Source organism: Gavialis gangeticus, unplaced genomic scaffold, assembly GCF_001723915.1.
Source record: "Gavialis gangeticus isolate Ggan-Ray unplaced genomic scaffold, GavGan_comp1, whole genome shotgun sequence".
NCBI classification, from domain to species: domain Eukaryota; kingdom Metazoa; phylum Chordata; order Crocodylia; family Gavialidae; genus Gavialis; species Gavialis gangeticus.
In genome coordinates this window covers 19,084,415-19,110,533 of record NW_017729011.1, presented here as the reverse complement: position 1 = coordinate 19,110,533, position 26,119 = coordinate 19,084,415, and the positions used below count along the sequence as shown (strand labels likewise).

General features: G+C 52.3%; 1 protein-coding gene across 1 annotated transcript in view; it reads left to right on the top strand.

Moving 5' to 3' along the window:
- Positions 1 to 26,053, top strand: part of SARDH (sarcosine dehydrogenase) — an 82,632-nt gene extending 56,579 nt beyond the window's left edge. Inside the window, exons 18-21 of the mRNA XM_019510768.1 lie at positions 19,000 to 19,162; positions 20,009 to 20,177; positions 20,424 to 20,559; positions 25,590 to 26,053. Of these exons, the coding sequence (XP_019366313.1) occupies positions 19,000 to 19,162; positions 20,009 to 20,177; positions 20,424 to 20,559; positions 25,590 to 25,715 (594 nt within the window). The 3' untranslated portion in view covers positions 25,716 to 26,053. The remainder of the gene's footprint in view (positions 1 to 18,999; positions 19,163 to 20,008; positions 20,178 to 20,423; positions 20,560 to 25,589) is intronic.
- The last annotated feature ends 66 nt before the right edge of the window (positions 26,054 to 26,119 follow it).

Genomic DNA, 26,119 nt, shown 5'->3' with positions numbered 1-26,119 from the left:
CGGGGCTTGCGGGGAGCACAGGACAGCACAACTAGCACATCGCACGTCCTGACCAACAAGGGACAGATATCTTTTTTCCTCTCCCCTTTTCCCCTTCCAAAGCAAAGTAAAAGTTCAGATTTTGAAACCCTTTTGAGAAAGACCTAACATGGCACGGACAGGGTTGCTGGCTTATGGAGTATGAGACAGAGTTGCTTATGGAGTAAGGTACGCCATGAGCCTCTTAGCCTGGTCCCTAGTGATTCATTCATGTGTCTAAATATACCATGCATAATCAGGTAACACACACGCATGTGTGCGTATATTATATAATTATATGCATTTCATATTCAGCAAGGAACTGCTGAACGCTTCAAATGCCAAACATGCCAGGGGAAAGCCAAGGAGGTCTGCCTATGTCTGTCTGCACTGGCAGATGTGCATCTCTCAGCATGTGCGAGTGAGCAGGAGAGAGACAGCTGCATGAGTAGATGGATATAACTAGATCTTGACTCTCCTCCCACGCGCTTGGCGTGGCTGCCACTGTGCCTTTCAGCCGCTCTCGCACACAGCTGCGCTCCCTGCACTTCACGCTCTCACCTGCTCTGAAATGAAAAGCAAAAACAGATTCCCGCCGCCGTGCGTGAGGGGGAGAGGCTGGTGGAGAAGAGCATGGCCGCGGTGTTTGTCCAACACAGGAGGCACCGAGCTGCCTCACCTGCGTGCACCTGCGGGCAGGACAGGTGTTAGCTGGGCTGCTCGATGCTTCAGCCTCACTTGTGGCTTCGTGCCACCTTCTGTGCGGTCCCCACGCTTGGGTTGGAGCCCTCCTCGCGCTGATCCTTAAAACTGCCCCCTCCCCGAAGGCCTTTTCTCCTTAGCAGTCTCCCTTTTGCTCTTCTCAGTGGGAATGTTTTTGCCCACCTTAGACTGTAAGGGCCAGATGTGGGTATCCTGCCGCAGGGTGAGTGGGATCTTGCTCCAAGGGGAGCTACGAGCAGCGCAGTAGTCAGCGTGAGTAGGAGAGGTAGACTTGGACTCCGCAGATGGGGAACGTGCTTTCCTGTGGTGTGTAAGTGCAGCGTGCATTTAAACGACAGTGTACAGGGCTCGAATTAATGACGGTGACAATGTCTAGCGTTTCTTTTGTCATAATGGTGAGCATTACCTGCCATTTACTGGGTCAGACCCTGGGTCTGTCTTGCTCGGCCGCCTGGGTCACGCAGCGGCAGAGAGCAGGTGTTGGAAGGGAGAGTGGACTGGGTCTGTTCCTCTCTCGCTTGCAGCCTCCAGCATTTGATTTTGCGTCTCCGGCCAAATCGGGTCCGAATGTTATCGACTGAGACTTCAGTTCAATCTTTCCAACCTCTGTAGTGCTACCACCGGCAAGTATCCTCCTTCCCAAACTCTTCAGCCTGGGGCTTCAGGTGCTCCGAAATCCATAGCAGGCATCCTACACGCAGACCCCAAGCCTGGAGGTTCAGCCTCGATTGCCCTTAGCCAAAAGACCAAAGGAGTGAGGTAGGGAGAAATCCCCCATCTCCATAAAAATAAAGTGTATAGACGAGATCCTCCCATTGGGATGCTATAGTAGACTCTCACATGGGGGGCCTGCCCACAGTGTATTAAGTCTCTACCCTTGACTACGCAACACCAGGCAGTAAGAAAGCTTGATCTGACCCAAAAGGCCAAGCTACGTTTGACCAAATTGCTTCTCAGCCTCTTGTGGGGTCCAGCGCTTAGGGTTTTTTTGGGGTTTTTTTAATAATATATTTCACATTCCAGGTCAAATCTATCGACTGAGCAGAATTCAATCGTTCCAAAACCCATATCGAAGGGGCAGGCAAAATTCAATCATTTTAAGCACCATGTCTGGCGCTGCAACCGGCTAGCTTCCTCCATCCCAGGCTCTCACCCTGGGATTTCAGATGCTCCCAAATCCATTGGCAGGCATCCTACACACAGGCCCAAGCCCAGAGGTCTTGGGGTTCAGATTCCTCCAGATACTGCAACCAAACATCCTCCATCCCAGACTCTTTAGTCCAGGACTTCAGATACCCCGTACGCTCAACCGTAGCCCACACAAGGCCAGGAAAGGTCTAGGAAGCTCTGATTCAGAGGCTGTGCCCCTCACTCCTGAGCTCAGTAGCTACCGATGCACCTTTCCTTCGAAAAGGCATCTAGTTTTGGTGCCTGCTGTGGTGGACAGTGGCTGGGCAGTGAGAAAACCCTCGCTGCCCTTTGTGCTGGCTCTGCTGGCAAGAAAAACTCTAGGAGAAAAATGAGAGACCTCTCTTCTTGTCTGCACCCTAGGCCCAGCAGGTCTTGCAGCCCAGCCCAGCTGTTTCTTAGCAGTGCCTGGTCTCATCTCTGGGAGGGAGCTGAAAGTTGTCTGATGTGCTAAGTCTTCCTGTGAGTGTGTTGACTTAAATTTCTCAGTGCTGCCAACGGCACAAAAGAGCCCTCTTCCAGATTAGAAACTGGTGGTGACGAGAGAGAGAGCGAGAGCCCCTTCTTAAAAATGTGAGGGATTAACTGCAAAAAAAATGTCATGTTCTTGTTTTAAAATGCCAGGGCTTGGGCCAGTGTGTTTGATCACAGGAGACACCTGACAACCTTAAGCTTTCTGTGCAAGCACAGATTTCCTCGAGTTTGCTAAGACCTTATATTTAAAGATACTGGTTACACACTGGAAACGCACAAATGGTAACTCCTAATGCTAATGCCCAGAGCTAAGACCCCGAGTGTCTCAGAAAATGTAGCATGCATCCCTTGGAAGAGCGAGAAAAATTTGTCACTGTTGCCTGGTCTTAAACAATTGCAGCAGGAAAAATATTTTCCACCGCTCCTAGGTATGTGGCAGTGAGTGTGACTGGACCCAAATATACTTCAGAGAATAGTAACGTACTGCGCTACATGAAACAGGACTCCAGGTGCCCTGAATCCTGCTTTATGCAGTGGCGGCACCACTTTTATCACAAGCATCACATGGGCCCAGACCTGATCATAGAAAACAAGGGTGGGAAGGGACCTCAGGAGGTTGCATCTAGTCCAACCCCCTGCTCAAAGCAGCACCAGCCCCAACTACATCATCTCGACCGAATCCTGTCCCATTTTTTTCCTCCCTGGCTGTGTCCTTTCCTTGTGCCTGAGCTTCAACTACTTGCAATAATTCCCTCTGCATTGGAGAGACACCTTGTCTTATGTGTTTCCAAAGCACCCCGTGCACATAAGCTGCTACTTCATCCTGAGCTACTGATCTGGGTGCATGCGGAAGCAACAAAGACCCCACTTCCCCCAGCAAGAAGACTGGGTTTGAATACTCGCCTCCTTCCCTTAAGCCCCCTTGTCCCATAGTTCCCATCAGATCCTAGCCTTTCTTCCCACCGGTCACTCCTTCTCTGCCACGTCTTCCTCTTGGGTCTCCCAGTTTCTCTTCCGGCTCCCCTCTGCCATTGTGAAAATATATCAAGTGATGAGGACTATGGCTGGTGGCACCATTCCTCTGCCACAGGGGAAATTGTCCCCCAAGGGTAAGGCCTGGCTGTGCAGAAGACAGAGCTTTCTCGAGGGCTGATCCCACCAGAACTGAAGACCCTCACAATCCTCTGTACCTTTGGCTGCAAGCATTGGGGAGCACTTCTTTGACTGGCCTGCTCTGATCTAAAACACAGAGTAACACAGCCATATAAAAATAAAACCAGCCCCCAAAGCAGTGCACGCCACTGCACTCGGCTGTTTTTCCCCCGGAGAGAAGATGACAGAACGAACGAACCGCGCAGGGCAGATGTCATTCATGTCACGTCACACGCGACTGAGGCTTTGGCAATGAGGGCAGGAGAAGACTGTCAATAGAATAAAATCTTCCTCTGGCTCCCATGGGCACATCCCATCTAATCAATCTTAGAGCCAACTCCTTGGGACCGGAGCCATCTCTTCCTCTGCTCACAATGCCCAGCATAATGACAATGTGAGTGGCGAACCGTTGAGCCCAACGGCGCTGGGGGCGAGTCACTGCCTTGGAGTCGAATCGGCCTTTTCTTGAGTTCAGGAGTAGCCTTTGATTTCAAGGACCTATCTGCATCAGAGAAATCTGCCTGGAGATCATTAGATCACTGCTGCTTGCATCGGTACAATCCCCTAATGAGAGAAATTAAAGCAACACCACCCCAGGTGCTAGTGGGGAATTAATCCTGTCCATCACCCTAGGGATGCCCTTCATGCTGTGGACTCCCAGGTTTTATGCCTATGGCCAGCGTCTTGTACAGTGCTGCTTAAATAAACCTCCAACAGTTCCTCCCTGACCTTTCATTTCTCTCTTTCCCCTTGCAACCTGGGGGCCTTTGCTGCACCTGAGACCTCACCCTTATCCTCTGCTGCATGTTGTGGTGTACCGCGGGGGTTTCACCGATAAAGAACAAACCCAGCGCTTTCAGCCATCTAAGGCAGGTTGCTTTGAAATGCAGCCAGTGCACATCACAAACCCTGTTTGACAGGATAGTTACGGATGAGATCTGCCTGTGAATGGGTGCAAAGCGGTTGCCAGCTGATAAAAGCAAGCGAGCTTTCAGGACCTGGGTGGTTTAATATAATTAAGACCCTAGCGCTGATCCTGCAGCCATCATTGAATCCTTACCTCCTGAGCCAGCCAAGAGGCTGGCTTAGCTTTTTGCTGAGAACCAGTGGCGTTTTGCAGCAGGGCTTGAGAGCAGGGAGGATCTGCCTGCGGGGGGTGACATGTTCTGCACTGGAGCAGATGTTGGTGCTGGAGTGGGAGAGCACTTTATCGGGGACCCCAGTTATTTCAGGATAGTCCACGCATTGGCCCAAGCTTCCCAAGCTGGCCGTGCGGGACACTGATCTCCAAAATGTGGGCTGTCCTTTCCCATTCCCTTCTCTGCACTCTGGCCTGTCCCACTGGTCCTGCCCTTTCCGGTGGGCAACGCTTCATGGCTAGCGGTGGGGAATGCGTAATCAAACCGTGTTAGCCTGGGAACCAGGCCCCCTCCAGTTCAGTCCCTTTGCTCCTGGAGGGGCAGCACAGCTAAGCCCAGAGGGGCACAAGAGCTTTATACCACTTTTACATTGCTCTAGGGATTGCCCTAGCTCCCAGCATAAATCGGAGCAGTCCTTGGTTGCTCCAGTTTAAGGTAGTCCATCTCAGCTTGGCACCTGATGAAGTGAACTTCAGTTCATGAAAGTTTGATCTGTCTATCCCTTATAAACTAAGTAAGATCTTCCTCTCTCTAATTTTGGTTAGTCTATAAAAGTGCATATCTACCCAGCCTTCATCTTATCTAGGCCAAGCAACCCAAACCCACAGAACCACCCTACCCTTTAGGCCTCCTATCTTCACTCATCCCTTGCAGACTCACTGCCCCAGGTCCGATGGGGCTCTCCTCCGCACCACTGCGTGCCGCAAAAGCAGTGCCTAGGAACAAAATGGGAGCCAAGATCAGTCTCGGTGATTTAGCTTGTGGGTTCTGAGTAAAGTTTCCTGCCTTCTGCAAAAGCACTGGGCAAAGTTTGGGAAGAGATACTGCTTCAGAACGGAGGTTTGCTGCTTTGACCGAGTGCTTGTACAAAACAAATTGGATCCTCCCCAAGCAGATGTGGACAGGGCTGGGGGGGATAAAACACATCCCTCATTCAGTCTGAGGAGATTTAAAAAGTGAGAAAGAATGGAGCAAGCGTTTGAAGGGTCAGCCATGACCTCAGCGGTCCAGTATGCAGCAAGAGCACAGTTGTTTGCAGAGACATCCACAGGCAGCTCTGAAATGGCAAGTGATTTAATGCGCCTTGTGGTGGGATGATCCCTCTGCGCTGTTTTATTCCTTCCTGGATGTGCAACTGGTCTACACAATCCCTACAATTTGGAGCGAGAACGTAGTGAAGTTTGTGGTCCTGGCCAGAATCAGGAACACCACCTGGGCCCACATTTGCCTGACTCACTTGTCTAATAACTCCTGCTACTGCTACATTGCCAAAATACTGCACTCCTTACCCAGGCAAAAACACCCACTAACAATAGTGGGACACATATACGGTCCATGCGTTGTCCTTACAAAATACTGGGTGCAGTAGTCTCTGCCTGAAGATGTATGTAGCAAAATCAAATGCGAGCCCAATGTGTACGCTCCAGATTTTGGAGGTACCCCAGTGTTTGCAAGTGTTGAGATCTGATGCTTGCCTGATCCCTTATAGCACTAGAGACCCGATGCAAAAGTCAGATCCGGGTCCTGTTTAAGCTTGAATTAACACATGCTCCTCCCTGCCCCCTATTTCATGGGCATTTAAATGTGGGCTTTTGTTTCTGTCCCATCTCTGATTAAAATGAACCACTCAACTGTCTTAATGTTTGTCCCTAACAACCTCTGGGCATCGCACAAGCTAAAATAGCAGAGAGTATAATGTGAGATGAGGGGGGCAGTTTGCTCAGAGCAGCAGCTGGCGAGAAGAGACCCTGCTACAAGCACTGAACAACCAGCAGCTTCGGTTGAAATGAGACACAACATGAAATCCCAAGTGACGGCGAGTCCCAGGAATTCGGAGGTCATCTGGGAAGTGCTGGGAATAGGGCTGGTGTCCCGGGTTTGAACTAGATGCCCTCTGCACCTTGCAAGGCAGGGCTGTGATAGCGGTCAGGGAACTCGCAGATGCAGCAGCGGGAAGGTGTAGCAAGTTAGCAGGCAATGGTCTACCCTGACATCACTTTTACTTGGGAAATTGCTCCCTGGAGAGGTCTTAGGTTTCAGTGAGATGGTTTTAAATATTTAACCTGGCTCTTTAGGCAGCGCATGACTGAGCTTGGGCTGCATGGGAGGAAAGTGCTGTGGTTAATCTTGTAACCACCCCCACTGCAATAGGAAAACAAGGAGCTGGAGAGGTGCCTGGGGCAGTAGCTAGGAGTCCACTAGACCTGAGAGATTAATTGCGAGTCCTCTAGATCCGTACCTGCTTCGCGAACAGGGGTGGGGGCAGTGGTGGGGTTTGCAGAACCTGTCCATGTTAAGGAAATGTCTGCTAGCGTCACGGTCCCAGCGTAGGTCCATGAGCGCACGCCCCTGTGGTAGATGGGGGACCAACCCAAAGCCAGGTTTTACAGCACCACGTCTCACTGATGCCAGCCTCAGTTTGCACATCCGTGCGGGGCTTGCATCGGTCGCATCGGAGCCAGCTGCCTGACTGGAGGGAGACCCTCACTGGTTTCTTAGTTGTCTCAAAATGGGAGGGAAGATATGGTCTCAGCCTTGTAGGGTGAGTCTAGAGCTGCAATACAGAGTAGAAACTAATATTTGCTTTCTGCTGAAAGCTTAGTGAAGGTCACTGCCCATTTCATTGTGTCCCCATAGCCATGGGGGAGCAGCTTCTGGAGACGGGCGAGGCAGCCATTAGTCCCAAAAGGGAAGGTTTCCAGTTCCCCATCATTCGCTATACAGTGACACTTTATTCCAGTCTGCTCCATCTGTTGGTTTGCAAGCCTGTGAATTTCCAGCAGCTGCACTCGGGTCCTAGCTTGGGGGAGTCGATATGCGTTTCAGGCAAACGCGCTCCTGTTTCCCTGGTTAGCTTCAGAGGGGACTTCATCCTTTTTCCACTGTGTCACGTGAGAACTCAAGGGTGTGGGGGCTGCTGCAGTTTGGGAGCCAGGAAACGGATGACAGGAGCTCCCGTGATATCCACAAAGTCAAAGGTATTGTGTGTTAGTGCGAAGGACGGCCACACTCCTGAGCTGCTGCGATGTGGGGCAGGTCGTTTCCAGCCAGGGAAAAGCTTAGCTCAGCTCCTTCTGTCTCAGCAGGGGGGACGTACCCTTGCATGGGATGGGGAGGTGACCTGATCGAACAGCTCTTGAAGGACCAAAGCCTTTAGGGAACAGAAGTAGCCTCTGCTGGATGGAGGCAAGTGGCGTTGCTGCAGTCACGGGACTGTGATGTCCAGGTGTCTGCTCGGAGTGGCACAGACCGCGTGTCTGGTACCCCGTGGCAGTGCTGGAACAGAGAGAAGGATTATCACATGCAGCATGTCTTTAAGCCAGATACCTCCTCTCTTGGGAGGCCTATCCCAGGAGGGGTTTGGATGCAAGGTCTTTCCTAGAGGCTAAGGCTGGGATTTTCAAAATAGCTGGCTTGCGGCTGCTCTGATTTAAGTCCAAAGCTGTTTTTTCACCAGGGGCTTGAATGGAAGTGGAGGCAGGCTAGCCCGAAGCCCTCTGAGCCTACTTGATCCAAACCCCTCTGGTTAGCATCTGAGCTTGAGCTCAGCAGCTCAGACCCTGCTCCAAGCGGACGCAGCTGTTCAGTTCGTTCCCTTTCCTCCAGCAGCAGCTCCGCACTTGGAGGAGGCCATTGCAAGGAAAACACCGTCCTCAGTGAGGGGCCGCAGCACCCTGTGCCATGTGGCACGGCCTTCATGACACGCTGCCTATCCTCTCCTCTCTGGGAGCAGAAAGCAGTGCCTGTCGGTCCTGTGCTTGCACCCTTTTGGCTTGCCTGCACTCACTGCAATCCAGCCATTGAGCAAGAGCAAGCAGCGGATGTGCAAGCCAAGAGACTCGGCTGTGCAAGCACCTACCCTCCAAGATCTGCCAGTTGTGCAGACCATAGTGCGAGCAGGTGCATGAGAGGTTTTACAGCATCAAAGCGCCGTTGTGTTTTTCTCAAGCACGTGCGTCGCTCCAAATCGTGCCATAGCCTTGCAGGGAAAGCCCTGTTTATCACCAAGCTCTGTGATATAGCCTTTGCCGGGCAGGTGGCAATTGGTGTGATAAATGCCACCTCCTCCTGCTGCATCAGTCCAGACAACTAGTGCCACAAGATGCTGTCCTTTGATTAGCACGTCCTGCAGGGACATGATCCAGCTTTAGGGCAGCAGCGATGTGATTAGGTAAATTCTCTCCCCATTGAGACGGCCGGCTCTCCTTGCCACAGGCTTTACCTGTCACTCATTGATGGACCAGGATGACTGTTCTGCTGCTTAAGGTGAATTTGATAGGACTTAATCACAGGTTGTCATTAAATGGCAAAGCTGACAAGCAAAAGAGAAATCTATTGCATGCAAAATTTAGCATGGAAAAAAGGTACCGCAGAGACTGCACTAAACCCATCCCTGAGATCACTCCATTGACTCAGTCAATTGGACCCGGCATCTTGGGGAACTAATTGTTACGGTGGTTGTGGATTGAATTCGCTCATCAAACAAAATCAGTATGAGCAAGGAGAAGTCCAGCCGCGTTAATGACCTTTTAGAGAGTTGATTGGCCTGAGAGCTTGTGCGCAAACGTATATACAGCGTGCTGTGTCCACAATAGCAATGCCCCAAATTTCAGCGCGGGGTTTGGACTTTGACGTGTGCACATCCCATAGGTTTGGATTGCTGCACGTGGTCCTGTCTTGCAATCCATTGGAAATCCCCTGGGAATATCTGCTCCGGAGAGAAATTTGGCTCGTGGTACAAGAGACCCGGCAAAAAGAGCCAGTCTCACAAACTCTGGGCCAGGGTTTCATGGAGTAGCTGACAGTATTGCTTGTGCTGCTGAATTCAAACCTGCCCTTTTGGCCTTTCTCTGCTGTACGCGGTACTAGATGCACACGCATATGTGGTAGTCTGGCATGTTGGTGTATCTACTTCCTGCTTACCAGCTGGCCAGACCTGTGCCTACGGTGATAACAATTAGCAGCTCCTGCCTTTGACTGGATGTGCAGTTGTATGGCAGAGACACCTGATTCATCCCCCACGCTGCGGCTCTGATGACCCCCCAAGCAGTCATTTTGCCAAGTGATTTAAGGACAAAGCGAAGCCTCTCTCCGGAGGCACCTCCTCTCATATGTAAGGTATATAATAGCTCCTAAGCCCTTTTCTGCACAGCCACAGGCAGGACAAATGAGCCATGGAGTTGACTGTCAATCCAGGAAGCATCCCCTGCCGTGATTAATACAGTAGCTGACTTGCTTTCTTGCTGTTCCCCTAATGAGGTGGCACCTTTGTATGGAGAGCGTGTCCCGAGTGCTCATACATCTCCTAAGCAGATTTCTAGCCTCTGTGCTTCATTGCGCCCCCCATGACAATGGTTACGGGAAACAAACTCCAAAGTACAACTCTATTGTCAGGAAGCTCAAAATACATTCACAATACCTTTTGTGTTGCTTCCCCCCCGCTCTCCCTCCCAGGTCTTTTGTTGCTCAGGTTAAAACACCTCCAACCCTGCCTTTAGCTCCCCTGGCGTGGCTTCTGTTTTAGAAATGCCTTTAGAGCAAAGTATAAGTTGAGAACAAGACCCGAGGAACAAAGGTGCTGGGCTCTTTGAATGCAACCTGGTGATTATGGTTTGTTGTGGTGCAGACAAAAGTCCCAGTGTTCGTGTGTCAGCAGCTTGCCAGCGAGAAGCGGAAGGAGGCAGGCTGATCATTATTAGTCTGAATTGTGCTGGGGCCAGGTAAGCACCCAAAACAAAGGTGTTTCTCTCAGCAGGACTGCAGTATGTGGCTTGGGCAGTAGCACGAGATGCCTCTGAATCCCCCGACCGATGTCTCTTTGCAAATCCCAGCTGATCCGGGCTTGTCACAGTCGGCGTGAAATGCATGGGGGGGACGTTTCCAAATCTCCCGGCTCGGACGTCGCCTCGCCCTGACTTGTCTTGCACCGTGGGAGCATGCGAGACCCACTGACTCCAGTCCGATTTCTGCTCATGCAGCCGGTGATCGCTAATGATCTCCAATAATGAGCAAAAGCCATTAACCTTGGCTGCTTAGCTGACTGCAGCAGCTGATGAACACCTCTGCAATCCCTGGAATAGGATGAGGCTTATTCATAGGCTCTGCCATGTGGGTCCTTAATAGCAATCAGCAGAAGCTGGTGGTCACCTCTGCAGAGGGGGCAGGAGACAGCCCTCATCCCCTCATCATCGGGGATGTGAGCTAGGGAGACGGCTGACAGGCTTAGCAAAGGAATCTGGTCATTCCTATTAGGTGAAAGGTAGCATGGCTTTCATCAGCCTGGACATGATGGGGTTAAAACTCCAGGGTGGCTGAGGTTTTGGGAGTGATAACTGCTAAGGGTCTAGAGGTGAAATAAGAACTGCTTTCTATTAGGAACTAAACACAACAACATTTGAACACACGGGCGAGTGGCAGCCACAGTCAATTTTCTTAGCGACTAGGAAACCAATTGACTTGCTAGAGGGGACCCCTTGCTAGCACTAAAACAGAAGAGCCCTGGTGCCCTACAAGAGATGCAGGGCACACTCCCTCTCCCTGGCAGGGCTTCGCTGGGCCAACCCCTGTGCTTTGTTTTACCACCCCGGTATCCCACTGATGCAAACACTGTCGGGGATGCACCAGCTCGTCCCACGTTTTAATCAGCTGGGTTCTGTGTTGATTTGGCAATAGGCTTTTGGCTACTCCTATGTGTTGTCCTTGACTTAATTCCCCGAGACGGCCACGGGGAACGAGAAATGAAAGGAGCAAACAGCATTTAGATGAACAGCAGAGTCTGTCCTTTTAATAGGAGTATAGGTAAAATCCCTTTCTCGGTTATCAGTGGGGTTGTCCCAAGGCTTTGGCCAGCAGAATTTGACTAGTTTTCCCCTTAAATACCTTTCAGGAGCCCTTTGCTCAGTTCATGCTTGGAACTTGATCAAGGTGAGTGAGGCGCTCATGGCTAAACTTCACGTGACACCTAACGCTTCCTCCCCTTTCTTGCTTCATCTTGCTTGTTCTGAATACTAATTCATTACCCTATACTTTTATTGTACTACATCCAGCCGTGTACAAAGGCCCCTGCTGAGATCAGATCCCTGTTGTAGTAAGAGCTGCAGAAATGCACAGACAGCCCCTGCCCCTAAAGAGACTATAATCCGCACAGACAAGATAGACAGAAGCTGGGAGACTCCCCAGACATCTCAGGCTAATTGTGTTTGTCCAGCAGTCTCTTCCTGGCAGGAATAATGTTTGTGGCCATCTCACAGCCATGGTCCATGATCCTGCATGAAACTGTGAATTAGTCTCATACAAGAAAACACCGAAAAACGCGAGGTCCTCCACCTGGGGAGGGAAAACCTGCAGCATCCTTATAGGCTCGGCAGTGCTACACTGGCTAGCACTACGGAAGAAAGAGACTTGGGGGTCATCATTGACCCCACGATGAACATGAGCCTGCAATGCGATGCTGCGGCTGGTAAAGTGACCAAAACGCTGGCTTGCATCCATAGATGCTTCTCAAGCAAATCCCGGGACACCATTCTCCCCTTGTACTCGGCCTTGGTGAGGCCGCAGCTGGAGTACTGCGTCCAGTTTTGGGCCCCGCAATTCAGAAAGGATGTGGAGAAGCTTGAGAGAGTGCAGAGAAGAGCCACGCGCATGATCAGAGGTCAGGAAAACAGACCTTACGACGACAGGCTGAGAGCCATGGGGCTCTTTAGCCTGGAAAAGCGCAGGCTCAGGGGTGATCCAATGGCCACCTATAAGTTTACCAGGGGTGACCACCAGGATCTGGGGGAACGTTTGTTCACCAGAGCGCCCAAGGGATGACGAGGTCGAATGGTCATAAACTACTGCGAGACAGTTTCAGGCTGGACATAAGGAAGAATTTCTTTACTGTCCGAGCCCCCAAGGTCTGGAGCAGCCTGCCATCGGACGTGGTTCAAGCACCTACATTGAACACCTTCAAGAGCAAATTGGATGCTTATCTTGCTGGGATCCTATGACCCCACCTGACTTCCTGCCCTGTGGGTGGGGGGTGGACTCGATGATCTTCCGAGGTCCCTTCCAGCCCTAATGTCTATGAAATCTATGAAAGAAAAATAAAGTTGGCCTCCACCGTTGATCTTGGCGCACCGAAAGTTGGTCTCCGCTGTTGATCCTGGTGGAATGCACATGGGGCAGACTGGACATTTAGGATGTTAGGGCAAATGCATCACTTTTCTGTCTTGACTTAATTGCAACGGGTTCAGAAATGGGTTTTGTTCATGCAAAAGCTTCTGACAATCCTGAAAACCCCGGCTTGTGCTCCAGGCGATGCCTCCAAGGGAATAGTTAACTCGCTGCGAAAACAGAGCACTGCAAAATGCAAGGCATCGCGTTCACCCTTGCCACAGGGAGATTCATTTATTCTCCTCTTTAAAGTAAATAAGGTTTGCAACGTTTCCCGAAGATGTTCTCATCTGAGAGCCTCACTCTGAAGCTCCCTTGAATGGAGGAAACGAGCACTGAGATTTTGCTGGAGATCCATTGAGGAGCTCCATGAACGACCAACCCCTCTCCTCTACTCCCTCCAGGCGGAGGAGACTTCACCTTGGTCTGGCTTGGGACCTGGGGAGGAAAAGCTGACATTTCAGCTCCTTCTGGGTGATGATGCAGCAGGTAAACTGACACGACGGCTGAACACATTTACATGACAAAAGGCTCCTTCAGACAGCACTTAATTTTGTGCTAATTTTGGCCAAGCCAGGGAAAAGCAGGATGCACAGCACTGGATCTCTGGAAAGGGCAGAGACTGCTGCTTTGCTTTTGGCATTTTAGAGCTACAAAAGCAACGTAGCAATGTCCGAAGTTTGCTCGTTAAAGGGTGTTCAGGACAATGGGGTTCTTTTAGCCATCTTCATAAAAAAACTCGAATCCAAAGCAGCACGGAGGTTTAAATGCCTGAAGCTGTGGGCAGACTGCTCATAACCCAGGGGGTCAGGATCTGACGTCCCCTTTGGCTGCGGATCCGGTGTAACGGTGGCCGACCTTTTTGGTGGAAGGCCTGCCTTTGTCCGAGGTGTTTGTCTGGTGGGAGCGGGAGACCTTTGACAGGTCGATGTTTAATGCTAGGGAGCTCATGAGGAATCTTTGGGGTTTTCATTTAGTGTTTAAAGTCATCAGGCCCATTACAGTCTGTCCAGGAGCCTGGGGACTTTGGAGACAGGCACATCATTCAGGGGACGACGGTAACCAACACTCGCCGAGTTTAAATAATTGCTCTCGGTTATGATCCATGAATATTTCATCGGCCTAATCTAGATTACCGCAGTGCGTCATGTTAAATTATCATCTCCGGAGCTGGCTCGGATGAGTGCCAGTGACAGCTTCTTTCCTGCGAGCCGTTGCGAAAGCTTGTCGTGCTGCATGTATTACTAAGATGCCCCATTGTGTTGCTAATTGTAAGCACATAATTGTATCCCAGCGGTTTGGTGGGTCTCGAGGCTGCGAATGATGCGACGTTTCGAAAGCCGGTCCCTCGTGGCTGTAAAGGCGTTGTGCGGGAAACGTTAGCGCTCGTGAAAGCAGGCAGCAAAGTAGGACAGACTGACCCTTCGTGGAAGGGACCAGGCTGCCCCTTGCACATTGTCTGCAGGCATCTGCGCTGGGATCCTTGCTACGAAGCACACCCCACTGCCTCGCTGCTGCTTCACGCGTGCCACGTCCCAGCCATAAAGCAACATAGAGCATCCCCGGCAGACAGCCTGGGAGCGGGTCAAGGGACACACTATATGGGATGCAAAACCAGTGACCCCTAGGAATATATGAACACCACCAGAAACTTGTAGAAACTTTATATCTCTGTGTCAGGTAGGGACTTAACCAGGATTTGGGCTCCTTTGTGCTAGGAGCTGTACATACAATTAATACGAGACGCGGCGTCAGGGCAGAATTGCTATCCTCAGCTGACATGTGAGGGAGTAAAACATGTGTGACAGATGCGAGTCTGTGATATCATCGGGAATCCTACCTTCTTCCGAGCCCACCCAACGTCTTAATCACCAAGCTTCATCCTCAAACCGTGCATGACTCTTGGTGCCTGTCTGGGCGGCGCTGACTGGCTAGGAAATTATAGGCTGCCCCAGTGTCGCTCCAGGAAGGCACTTCTCTAATGATATGGGGTCCCCTGCTGAGTTTCATCCTTTTCATTCTGTATTAATACAAGTCCTGTTGACCGAACGCCAGGCAGATAAATGTCTCGGGGTAAGAATACAAGTGTGAAGCAGAGCACACGTCAGAAGTTACTGGACCGCTATAATTGTTTCCTGCTAGGATACAAGAGATGCTTTGGCATAACGCACGACTAGGCTTTCCTCCTTGAAAGATGGGCACTTAAGCTCAGCAGAAGGATGACAAACTCCCCTCCTTTATCTCCAGCGAGGCCTGCAGGAAGAGGTTGAGAGCAGGGTTTCTGTTTCAAGCTGGGCAAATGAGAAGGTGGAGCCAATTCGGGCAGTTTCAAAAGCTTTCAGAATCCAACGCGGCCACCGCCTCCCTCTCCTTGGCGTGACCTGGCCCGTCCTTAGCCTGGCACACGAGTACTTCATCATCCTTTGTGTATTTCCCCTCCCAGCCCTGCTGCTGTTCTTATTTCTCAGATCAGGAGCAGAGAGATTAAGCTGAACCTTTTCAAAGGCACCTAATGGATTTAGGAGCCTAATGGATTTAGGCACCTAATGGATTTAGGAGCCTACGCATCACTTTCAGAAGCGAATGAGGCACTTAGGAGCCTACGTCCCTTCGACTCCTAACTGCCACAGAGGATTTTACCGAAGGAGCCTTGCTCCGGGTCAGGCAGGAAGGCTGGGGCAGAGCGGGGCTTTGATTCTGGGTTTCTCAAGCTCTCGCCCTACTCCCCCGGCCACGGGTTTGCCCGTCCTCCCTCCCTCCCTTTCTGCTGCACCCTGGAGCCTTGGCTTATGAGCTTCAGTTCATTTCTGTATCTGCCCATGCCTTTCCCCCGTATCAGTAAGCACTGCTTCAAGCGCCTTGGGATGCCTTAGGGCTTGTGCTGCCGAGTGCTTTGGAAACAGGCCGGAGAAGCTCTAGGTCAGCAAACGGCGACTGACTCCCTGTCATTATGCAAAATAAAGTGGTGTCTCGCTGCAAGAGACCTGCATTTTACACGAGGCTCAAGGCATCCTCTGAGTTTGCATCTCCGTGCCCTGCTGTTGTCAGAGGGTTTGGCCTAGGTTGGAGCTGCTCTTAATAAGCTGTGCTCTCCAGCTGGCTTCTTCCTGCCCACGCTCTGATCGCAACTACTTGGATGCCTTTTTTTGTCATATTTATAATGGCTTCTATCAATACCAGGCTTTCTTTGCATTTTGGGCTGGGTCAGGCCAGATCCGGAGCTTCACCTGGGAGCAAATGACAGCATCTCCCAATAATTTCGGGGTGGCTGCAAGGCATCTTTCAGGATCAGGCAGATTTAGGCCTCTCTGTTCCTTTCTTCCTGTTGAAATTCAGCTTTCTCTGGGGTAGAAGTACAAGCAGTTTTGTTGCACGGGGCTTTGGGACAGGAAGTAAAGAGTGACATAGCCAGATGAAACGGAAAGGTGGGTGGGATTGGCTTCTCCCCCCTGCTGACTTCTGTTTTCATCAGCATCTCACTGTTATCAGCATCCTCGTGCTTCCCAACCTCTTGCTTTCATGATCTGCACCATAACTGGGTCTGGTGTTTGGGGCAGTTTGCGCTCAGGGGGCCTGGGGGGGACTGTGCATCTCAGTTGGACCTGGCTTTGTGTGTCTTCTGTCTCACTCTCCTAAAAAACAGTAGAGGAAACAGCTGCAGGAACATAACAGGCATTGGCTTTGCTTTCCAACTGGTTAATGTGGATCATTCTTCTTGGGCAAATGCTACATTTCCCAACCCAACCTTGAAGTCTGGTCCTGCCACACTCCTTGCACCACCGCCACCCCCTCCAACCCCCATGGTGAAAACTACCCTGGTGCCTCTGCACCAAGCTGCATCTTCCTCTCCAGCGGATGGACTTTCTGTGTTTGCCCTAAGATGCTTTTAGCTCAAGGCCGCGCCGTGGGCCAGACCCATTGTGGGACTGGAGTAGAGCCAGAGGTTCTTACTGCCATTAATGATTAAGGAGGTTTTGGGCAGGTTTGCAGTATGCAATCTGGTCTGGAGCCCAGGGGGTCAGCTCCAGCAAAAAGGGAGAGAAGCTGCTTGTGAGCAAACTGTGCTTCTTGACGCCCTTGTGCTGTACCTTTGGAGGGCTGTTAGTGCCTCCCACCTACCAGATGCAAGAGAAGTCAGGCTTCCAGGGGCCTATTGTACTTGGCTTTGAAAAGGGGTTAAAAACAGGGACATGGCCAATTCTGAGCCGTAGGAAAGTATGACTGGAAGGGACCTCATCTAGTCCAGCCCCCTACCCAAGGCAGGAACGTCCCTGACTGAACCATCCCAGCCCCCAACCTGCTCTTGTAAACTTCCAAGGATGGACATTGCACAGCTTTCTAGGCAGCCTGTTCCAGTGCTTAACCACCCTAGTAGTCAGAAATTTCCTCTTAATTTCATCCAAATCAGACAAAAAAACCAAAGTTATAGATATTTCATTGTTTCCCCACTGTACCCTATAGCCAGATCTCGGAGGCGGCTCCGAAGCACTTCGGGAAGCCGAACAAAGCCGCGCTTTGACCCGGAGGTGCTGCTTTGGCCCCTGAAGCGTCCAAAGCTTCCCCAGACAGCCTCGCACAGCCCTAGCTGTTACCAAACTTTGCTCAGTCATCTTTTCTCCAGGCTAAATACCCCTGCTTCTTTCAGCCATCCCTCATAAGTCATTCATCCCAGGGTCCTGAGCATTTGTGTTGCTCTGCACTGGATGCTTTTCCACCTGTCCAAATCCTTCTTGAAGTGTGGAGCCCAAAACTGTGTCCAGGTGAGGCCTCCCCAGGGCAGCAGAGAGTGCAAGAATCACGTCCCTTGATCTCGAAGCGGCACTTCTGCTGATACAGCCCAGGATGCTGTTGGCTTTTTTTGCAGCAAGAGCACATGGTCGCCTACAACCCCCTGGATCCTTCTACAGTTGGTGTAAGCACTAGGACAAGATAGCAGGCAAGGTGACGGGGGAGCACCCAGGAGGCTCGTGCTCTGGTGTGTGGCTTTGGAGAAGTCCCCTGACCCCTCAGCCGTGCCATTTGCTCAGTGGGGATCGTCCATCTCCACGTCCTAGCGGTGCTGTAAAACACCCAGAGCTAGAAGGTGCTATTAGAGGACACGGCATCAGGCTCCACCTCACTCTGGTGCACATGGGCCCTTGAAGTCAACCTCATCTGCAGGGCCCCATGAGCAGAGCCCATCTAGTGAGTCCGTTAACCAGCTGGACAGCTCGTTCTCTTCTGTATTTCCATGTTCCTGCCGTCACGGCATTTTCCTTGTCCTTCTCCATCCTTGTCAAGAGCCGTAAACTCGTGGAGGTCCCTAGAACAGAGTGATACGTTTGCATTTCTGTTAGGTTAGCCAGGTGGATCGCAGAGGTGCAAAGCAACCTCAGTGCATTATCCACCACCAGCCTGTGAGCAGAGGCCTGAGCAGGGTGGTCAGCGCCTCCCTTGCCAGCTGAGCTCTGCTTCAGTGCCAGGGCAGCTTGAGCCATGATCCCGAGTATACCAAAACTTCGGTGGGTCAGACCCTCACAGCTGGGTGCATCTCACTGAACAAAAAGATGTGGGAAGAAGGGGGAGAGAGTCATAACTCACCACCTGCTGAAGTCAAAAGGAGGATTTCGATTGACTTTGGGAGCTGGTGAAGGCTATGGGTGGCCATGAAGTCAGCATTAGCAGCACTGACACCTGTGCTGCAGAGGTACGTTAGCCAGCCTGCCTTCATGGGTATGAGGCCCGTGTATTGCAGGCAGCATGTGGAGGGCACAAGCGCAGCAAGTGCCAGGAACAGATGAACAACGGCTGTATAACAGAGATACAGCTTTCACACAAATATCCCAAGTTATAAAGAGCTAGGAATAACAGAAATATGAACTAGAAATATGACACCATCCCAGAAAATGCTGTCCAAAGAAATTTGCACAAAAAAAAGAAAGCATGGTTGTATCTATTGATTAGGCACGATTTCTTTTTCTGTCACTTCAAAGCACGTTAGAAAGGAGAGCATTTTTACAGGAGACTGAGGCGTGGAGCAGTGAAGCCGCGCAGCCCGAGAGCAGCAGAGCTGCAAACAGGATCCAGGTCCCCGCCCCCCGTGTCCCGCTCCCGGGTCCTTTCCTGAGCGGGTACAACAAGCCGAGTGATTTTGGTCTCTTGATCTCCGCAGGTTCGAGCCATGAGGCTGTCGTTCGTGGGCGAGATGGGGTGGGAGCTGCACGTGCCCAAGAGAGACTGCGTGCGAGTGTACCAGGCGGTGATGAAGGCGGGTGCCCGGCACGGCATCGCTAATGCAGGATACAGAGCCATCGACTCCCTCAGCATTGAGAAAGGTCTCTCAAGAGAGCCTCTGCATTGCGCGTCTCTCTCTGCTTTCCCCCCGTGGGCACGGTGCATGCGAGGCAAGACGAGGATGCTGGCAAAGAAACGTGATTCTGCTTTGTTCCCCCGAGTCTTCCCATGTGGCTGGTTCTTTCAGCAGAAAAATATCTCTACCTGCCTTTGAAAGCTGAAGCCGAGGGCAACCAGAGCGTTGGCTGAACCGTTTAGACTTGGTCAAAGGGTTGATAAAGGGGTGGACACCTCCCTCGCCCTTGTCCCTCTCCATCATTTTAGTTTGGACTGTGGATTTGGTGCTTCCTGCCCCAGGCTGAGGGCCCGATGGGCCGCAAGACTACCTACTTTTTGCTTGGGTAGGAGGCAGGCGTGGTCTGAGCAAGGGTTTCCCTGGGAGGATTGCAGCCCGGCTTTGCTCAGAGAGTTCAGAGCAGCAGCTCCAAGACCTGGCCTGCAAACCGGCGGTCTGCTCCTCTGGCTCTTCAGAAGTGACCTGAACACAAGGGGGCTTCAGGAAATGGGCAGTCATCAGACTTTTGACATTTTTCAGGGGATTTTTTTGGAAAAACCATCATTCTTAACAAAGGAGAGTCCTTTGAGGAGGAAGAACTTCATGGCCCAGTTTCACCCAGCTCTGCTGGGGCTTTGTGCGGAGAAGTTGCTCCAGAGAGGTGGTGGATGTCGGGTAGTCCAGAAAGGTGCAGGGAGGAGAGGAAAAAGCTTTTCAATGGGGATAAGTGTGGTAGTGACCCCGCGTATTTCCAGCTGGTCCATCCGCAGGTTTCAGGAGTTCCCAGGGAACAGCCTGGGAGATCTTCTAAATCCCTCCTTATTCTCTGCAGGGTATCGGCACTGGCATGCGGATCTGCGTCCTGATGACACCCCCCTGGAAGCAGGCCTGGCTTTCACTTGTAAACTCAAGTCTGGGATCCACTTCCTTGGACGGGAAGCTCTGGAGGCACAGAAAGCAACGGGAGTCTCCCGACGCTTGGTCTGCTTCACCGTCGAAGAGTGAGCACCACCTCCCCTGTTCTCGGCTTTGGTCTGGGGTGCCCTGCCTGGCTGCGTTCGGTAGGAGATTTAGGACGGGTGGGATTCTCTGGTCTCATCCAAAGTTTTGCAAACTGGGACGGATAAGCATTGGCTGAGCCACGTGCATAAGCTGGGGTTGGAGTAGAAGGGCTCGTAGCACCCCTTCTTCCGTAGCCCAGGACGCCCCTTCCCTGCTGAAAGTCTGCTGTGCTTTGGGCCCCACAGGAAGGTGCCTCTGTTTGGACTGGAGGCCATCTGGAGGAACGGGCAAGTCGTTGGCCACATCCGGAGGGCGGACTTTGGCTTTGCCATCAACAAAACCATTGCCTATGGCTACATCTGGAACGTGGACGGAGGGCCGGTGAGTCCGCTGGGCTTTCCAGGCACAGCGTCATGGCAGGGCTTGTCTGCAAACCCAAGTTACTCTGGCCGTTATCGGCTGAGAGAGATCTCTCTCCTCCCCCAGCAGTCCCTAACTGGATTAAACAGAGTCAGGAGGCTCCAAGGGGCGAGCTCCCCCCCACAGCCAACACGCTTGGCTCTCAAGCTGTTCCTTTGCGCCGTTCTGCAAGCCAGCACATTAATTGCAACCCTGTCTTAACCCTTCTTGAGGGGCTTCTGCCTGTTAGGGACACAGCAGACCTTTAATTAACTGCAAGGGGCCTTTAGGTAATAAAACAGATGCCCTAATTAACCCACGTGCTATAGACACAAAGATAATTAAAACTACATGAGGGAACATCATGGTCGGAGGACTGCAGATAAGACCCCAGGGACAATTTCAGCCTCAGACCTATAGCATGCAACAAAAAATGGGTCTTAAATTTGTGGCTGGCTTCAATTCACCTGACTGGCTTGATGAAGTCTAAGACAGTAACGAGGCCGGGCTTCTTAGCCAAGGGATTTTATGGTCCAGTTCATAGCCCCAAGCCAGTATCCTTCCCCTGCCTACTCCTGTGTCGAGGCTAGAAGGGAGCAGCCTCCTGAAGTGAAACAGCTCCCGTCCTGAGCTGCGGAGAGCTTTCCATCCCCATCCACACTCGCTTCCTCCTGGCATCTCCGAGCGTGACAGGCACCCGGGAGCAGATGGAGCCCAGACATCAAAAGGGCTCGGGGAAGAAATTTCTGATGGTTGCATCATGCCTGACGGAAGAGCCCCCCGGGCTGCGTGAGAGAGGGGGTGAGCTTCTCTGAGATGTAAATGCAACGCAGCGATGTGAGCAAAGCCTGTGGGATCATATCTCCAGGGTCAATCCCGGCTCTCTTTTTCCTGTGCGCTCTGTCCTTTGCAATCATCGGCTTCCCTATTAATGAGAGAGGACTGGAGGTTCCTGATGAGACGTTGATTTTTTTGCTAGGTTGCAACCAACCAAGGAGGTAGAAGGGGGAAACGTTCCCGAGGAACTTGGTCCTACTACACATTAGATATATGCAACCTTCATCTGCCGTCCGGATGCTTTACGTGCTATGAAAAGACAGTTTCCTTGACAGAAGAACTGAAGTGTTGCTCACTGGAAGGAGGAGTCAGACTTTAAAGGGCATGGGGCACAGGTCTAGGATGAATGCAATGTGTAACGTGGTGTAGCCAAGGGGGTCTTCATGGGAGAGGTTTGCTGAAGGGCTTCGCATTGCTATTGCCTGTGTTGGCAGGTCTTTCTTCCCACCCAGGTGCTTTTCACTTGACGCTGGCAGGACGGTATGCGCCAAGGAGAGGAAGAAGAGGCAATGAATCAGTGAGAGATGAGAAATGCTGCCAGACGAGGAGTCGGGTAGCTTTTTCTCTCTTCCGCTGGAGTCTGCCATAGTAGCGTCCAACCGGGCTGTGAGATCAGAGCGTGCGGGACGAGGGGAGGCCGGGAGGGGAGCGGGAAGAGTGCCGCATCGGGCAGCACAGCCGGGCACGAGGGGACGGAGCTGAGCGCAGCGTGGGAGAAATGCTGTGCAAAGGAATTAGCTGGAGTTGTGCTTAACGAAGCCAGACGAAGCCCCAGGTGGGCACTTTTCGAGGAGGGCTCTGTACGGAAATGGAAATGCTTCTAAAAAATACCCACCCGGATCTGCTCCCCGTTTCACTTGACTCAGCTGCTACAGCACGTCAAGGGCAGGACTGCTGTACGGGCGAGGCCAAAATCTGGTCCGTTCTTGGTTTTTTGACACGATTGATTGCGAAGGCAGGGTCTCCATTACGACAGCCGATAGCCCTGAATGCTGTTAGTGAGCGAGTGCTAGGAGAGTGTCAGAATTGCCCCTTTCCAGACTGGAGACTAAGACATGGCGAGGAAACTTGCCCAAGGTCACACAGCGGGGTCTGTGGCAGAAGAGGCATCCTGAGTCCCAGGTTTGTCCTCGAACCCCTGAGCCATCCCTCCTCGCAGCTCACAGTACTGAAAGCAATCACCATCATCGTCATCATGGGATCTCCTCCTCCTCACTCCCCGGCCCCATCGCACAGGATCACCTTCCTGCCGCGTGATGCCGCCTTGACGCACGCGGTTGTGATGCTCTCCAGGAATCTCATGCTGCGTTGTGGATGTGCCCCTCATCCCCTGCCTCTGCCCCTGCCCGGCAGCAGCTGCAGGTGTGCACAGAGCGAGCAGGGAAATAGGCTCCGGAGAAAGTGCACAAATCTCCTCGCTCCACCTGGTGCCGCAGGACAGGTGGAGAGTCCCCTTCTGCCCCTCCCCTGCAGGCTGCATGGGCCCCATCCTGCAACCATAACAGCAGCAAAAAGGGCTTTGGAAAGAAAATATTGCTTTTCAGAGGCCCAAATCAATAGGCTGCAGCTCAGACTCTGCGGTGGGCGTGAGTTCATCATCAGGTCGGAGAGTCTCAGGAGCTGCTTGTTCCTCTTTGAAGGGATGCCGCTGCCTCACTGGCAGGGCTGGAGGCCGTGCAGGCTTTCCTGAGAGCTGCCGTGGGCAAGGTTGCGTCCTCCCCATCCTGGCTCTGGAAGAGCTGGTCCCCTGCGGGCAGGGGTGAGAGTGGAAGGGGAGTGCGCAGCGTACCGCCTGGCCCCCCGAAGCCTGGCCCAGACCCAACTCGGGCTAAGTCCTAGCACTTGCTTGCACCCCGGACTGCAGTTCGTCTGTGCTTCCCCCCCGGCTTCTTCCATCCGGCTTCCCCTTGCCTCGTCGAGTCACGCTCGTAGCCCTGCTAACCCGCATGGGGCAGAGGTGCTCAAGCTAATGAGGCTGCAGGGGCGTATATGGGGACTGCACCCCCCCGTTCCTACAGAGGCAGAGAAGCGAGCAAGCCAGCGTTTCCAGCAGGCACCCACCAGGCCGCGTGATTGCTCTTCTCTCTATATTCAGACACCCACCATGAAGGATTCTGTGATTTGGCGGCAGCGCGAACGCTGCTTTCAACAAGACGTCTCCCTCCCGAGTCCTCGAAGGCCTTCTCAGGCGGCATTAACCCCAAATTAAAGTGATTGGGGCTGGCAATCAGAAAGGCTCGGCATACGGGTGGTCTCCTTCCACGAGGCCCCCGACCTCGTCAGCTGCCATTGTGCGGGGAGCGCTGCCGTCCGTCCGCCGCGCCAGCTCCGATGCCTCCCGTGGAAAGGCGTAGTTCATTAAGCAGATGTTAATGCGCAGCCTTAATCCCTCTGCTCAGTGTGATAACTCCCGCCTGATTTGCATGGTAATTGCCGTGGCAGGAGGAAGAGGGGAGCTTTGCAAGCGCGGCCTGCGCGGCTTGGCAGGCTGATGGATGGCACCTCGGAGAGGCTGCCAGAGTTAGGCAGTGGGAGCCCTGCTTGCTGGGATTCGTTTCGTGGCACGGTACCTCTGCCTTGGGGAGGACTCCACGTTGTGCACTGGGTCCAAGTCTCTTGCTCCTGCAGGCATCGTGGCACATGCCCCCTTCCTCACCCTCCTGCACCCCAGCTCAGACACCGGCATCCGAAGGGGCACAAATAGCCCATGTCGCTGCTGTCTAGCCGATACCCTTCTCAGACCTTGGACCTCTTCAGCCCCAGTCTGTCTGGAGGTAGAGATCTCACTCTTCATTGGCACTGCCGCCTGCAAATTTGTGACTCTGTTATCCTCCATCCTCCCACCGCAGAGCCGAGCTTGTTAGGGAAGATGGATCCTGCAGACATAGTGAAGCAATTAATTGCCCACCATCACTCTTCCTGTTGTGAGGCTGGTTCAGCAGTTCCTGCATGCCCATGATTTGCCCTGTGTGAACCTGAATCAATCTGAATCCCATTAAAACCATGTCGTGGCCACCACAATGCACCTAAGGGAACATCAAACCTGTATCAAATGCACAAGCTATTCCCCTTGAGCCAGACAGGAACATCCCTTAGCTTGTAACAGCATGGAGCACAGGGCAGAAAAGTTGAGCAGATGTTATTCCATCGGATCTCATAAGAATACGTGGTAAATAGTTCCCCGCGAGGCAGGGAAGTGATGTTCTCTCTGCTTTAAGGGTAGGTAAAAGAGGGATAGAAAGGGGCAACCCACTCATAACCACCCAACGTGTCTGGCCCCAGTGTGCAGATGGTGGTGTACCCAATGCACCGTCCTTGGATGGCTATGAGTGGGTCACCCCAAGCATCTCTCAGTCCATGTCCCAGCTGAATCGTGGGTGCCAGCACACGCTGCCCATACTGGCGTTATGGGTTGTAGCACCGGAGGAGATGACTGAGGAGGGAGATGAGTAGGGAAAAAGCAAACCAGAGGAGAGAGAGAGATCCCTGAAGATAAAATTCCAGCTGCTCCTGAATTATTGATGCCTGCCAGGCCATGGGGCTGTTGCCCACAGACAGCCACTTCTCTGCAGCCCGGTCCACATTGTTAACTGTGCTGTGGGTGTCCTGGCTGGCAGGGCTAAAATACCACCAGATCCAAAAACCGTTTCTACCGCAGGAGGCCTGAGCCTTCTGGCTGGTCAGCACAGGGTTTTCAAATGGACCAGACACTGCTCCCAAGCTGAAACAAAAGGCAGAAGGTGCAAAACTCTCGTCACATCAGCTGGGGCCGGGCTGGGTGGGTGGCCCAGTTCTTGTGTTTGGGGCAGTCCACGTTCTGCCAACTGGTTTGCGCACGGCAGGTTATTCCCAACGTGCTGTCAGCAGCCACCCACTGTGCAAGGGCTGGGGGTCCCAGACTGAGCAACTCATCACACACAAGCACCAACAGCTGAGAGACAGCAAAGGCTTTCGGATAGCATCATCCTAGGCTGGAGGTGAACCACCAACCCCATGGGAGAAAGGTGGCATAGCCCAGCTCCTTGAGCCCTGCCCGCAGCATTCAGTAGCACAGCTCTCAGCCGGCACAGCAGCATCCTCCGGCATGACTGTAAGACCCGGCTGCACTTAACCTAGGAGGGAGAGAAACATGAGGAGGGTCCTTTATCGATGCTGTTGCCTGATTTCCTTTGCAGGTCTCCCTGGACTATGTGAAGGGCGGTGACTACATGCTGGAGCGGATGGGAGTCACCTACCCTGCCAGAGCTCACACCAAATCTCCGTTTGATCCAGAGAACAAGAGAGTGAAGGGGATATACTGAGAGACACCGAGCCAGCCCATGGGCAGAAAATGGACCAAGTAGCAGTGCTGGTGGAAGGGGGAGGGAGGGAGGGATAGCAATAGTGAATTGTCCAGTATCCTAAAGGCGAAGTCTCTGAGCTGCAGGGGTGGCTCAGTGGCCTGCCGAGGCCTCTCATGGAGCAGGGACACATTTTTTTCCAGCCAAGAGTAAAGTTGTCAAAAAATGAATTCTTGGTGCAACCAAAATTCCTTTCAAGTTTGAGTCAAAATCAGGGGAGGGGAGGAGAGAAAATGAAATTGGGAGCCTTCTAAGTGTTTCTTCTGTACATCGCACTAAAGAAAACATTTCACCTTTTCCTTCCAAAGCATTGCTTTTTTTTCAGAATTGGTCTGACTCATTTTTCTCTTTTTTTAATGTTTTGG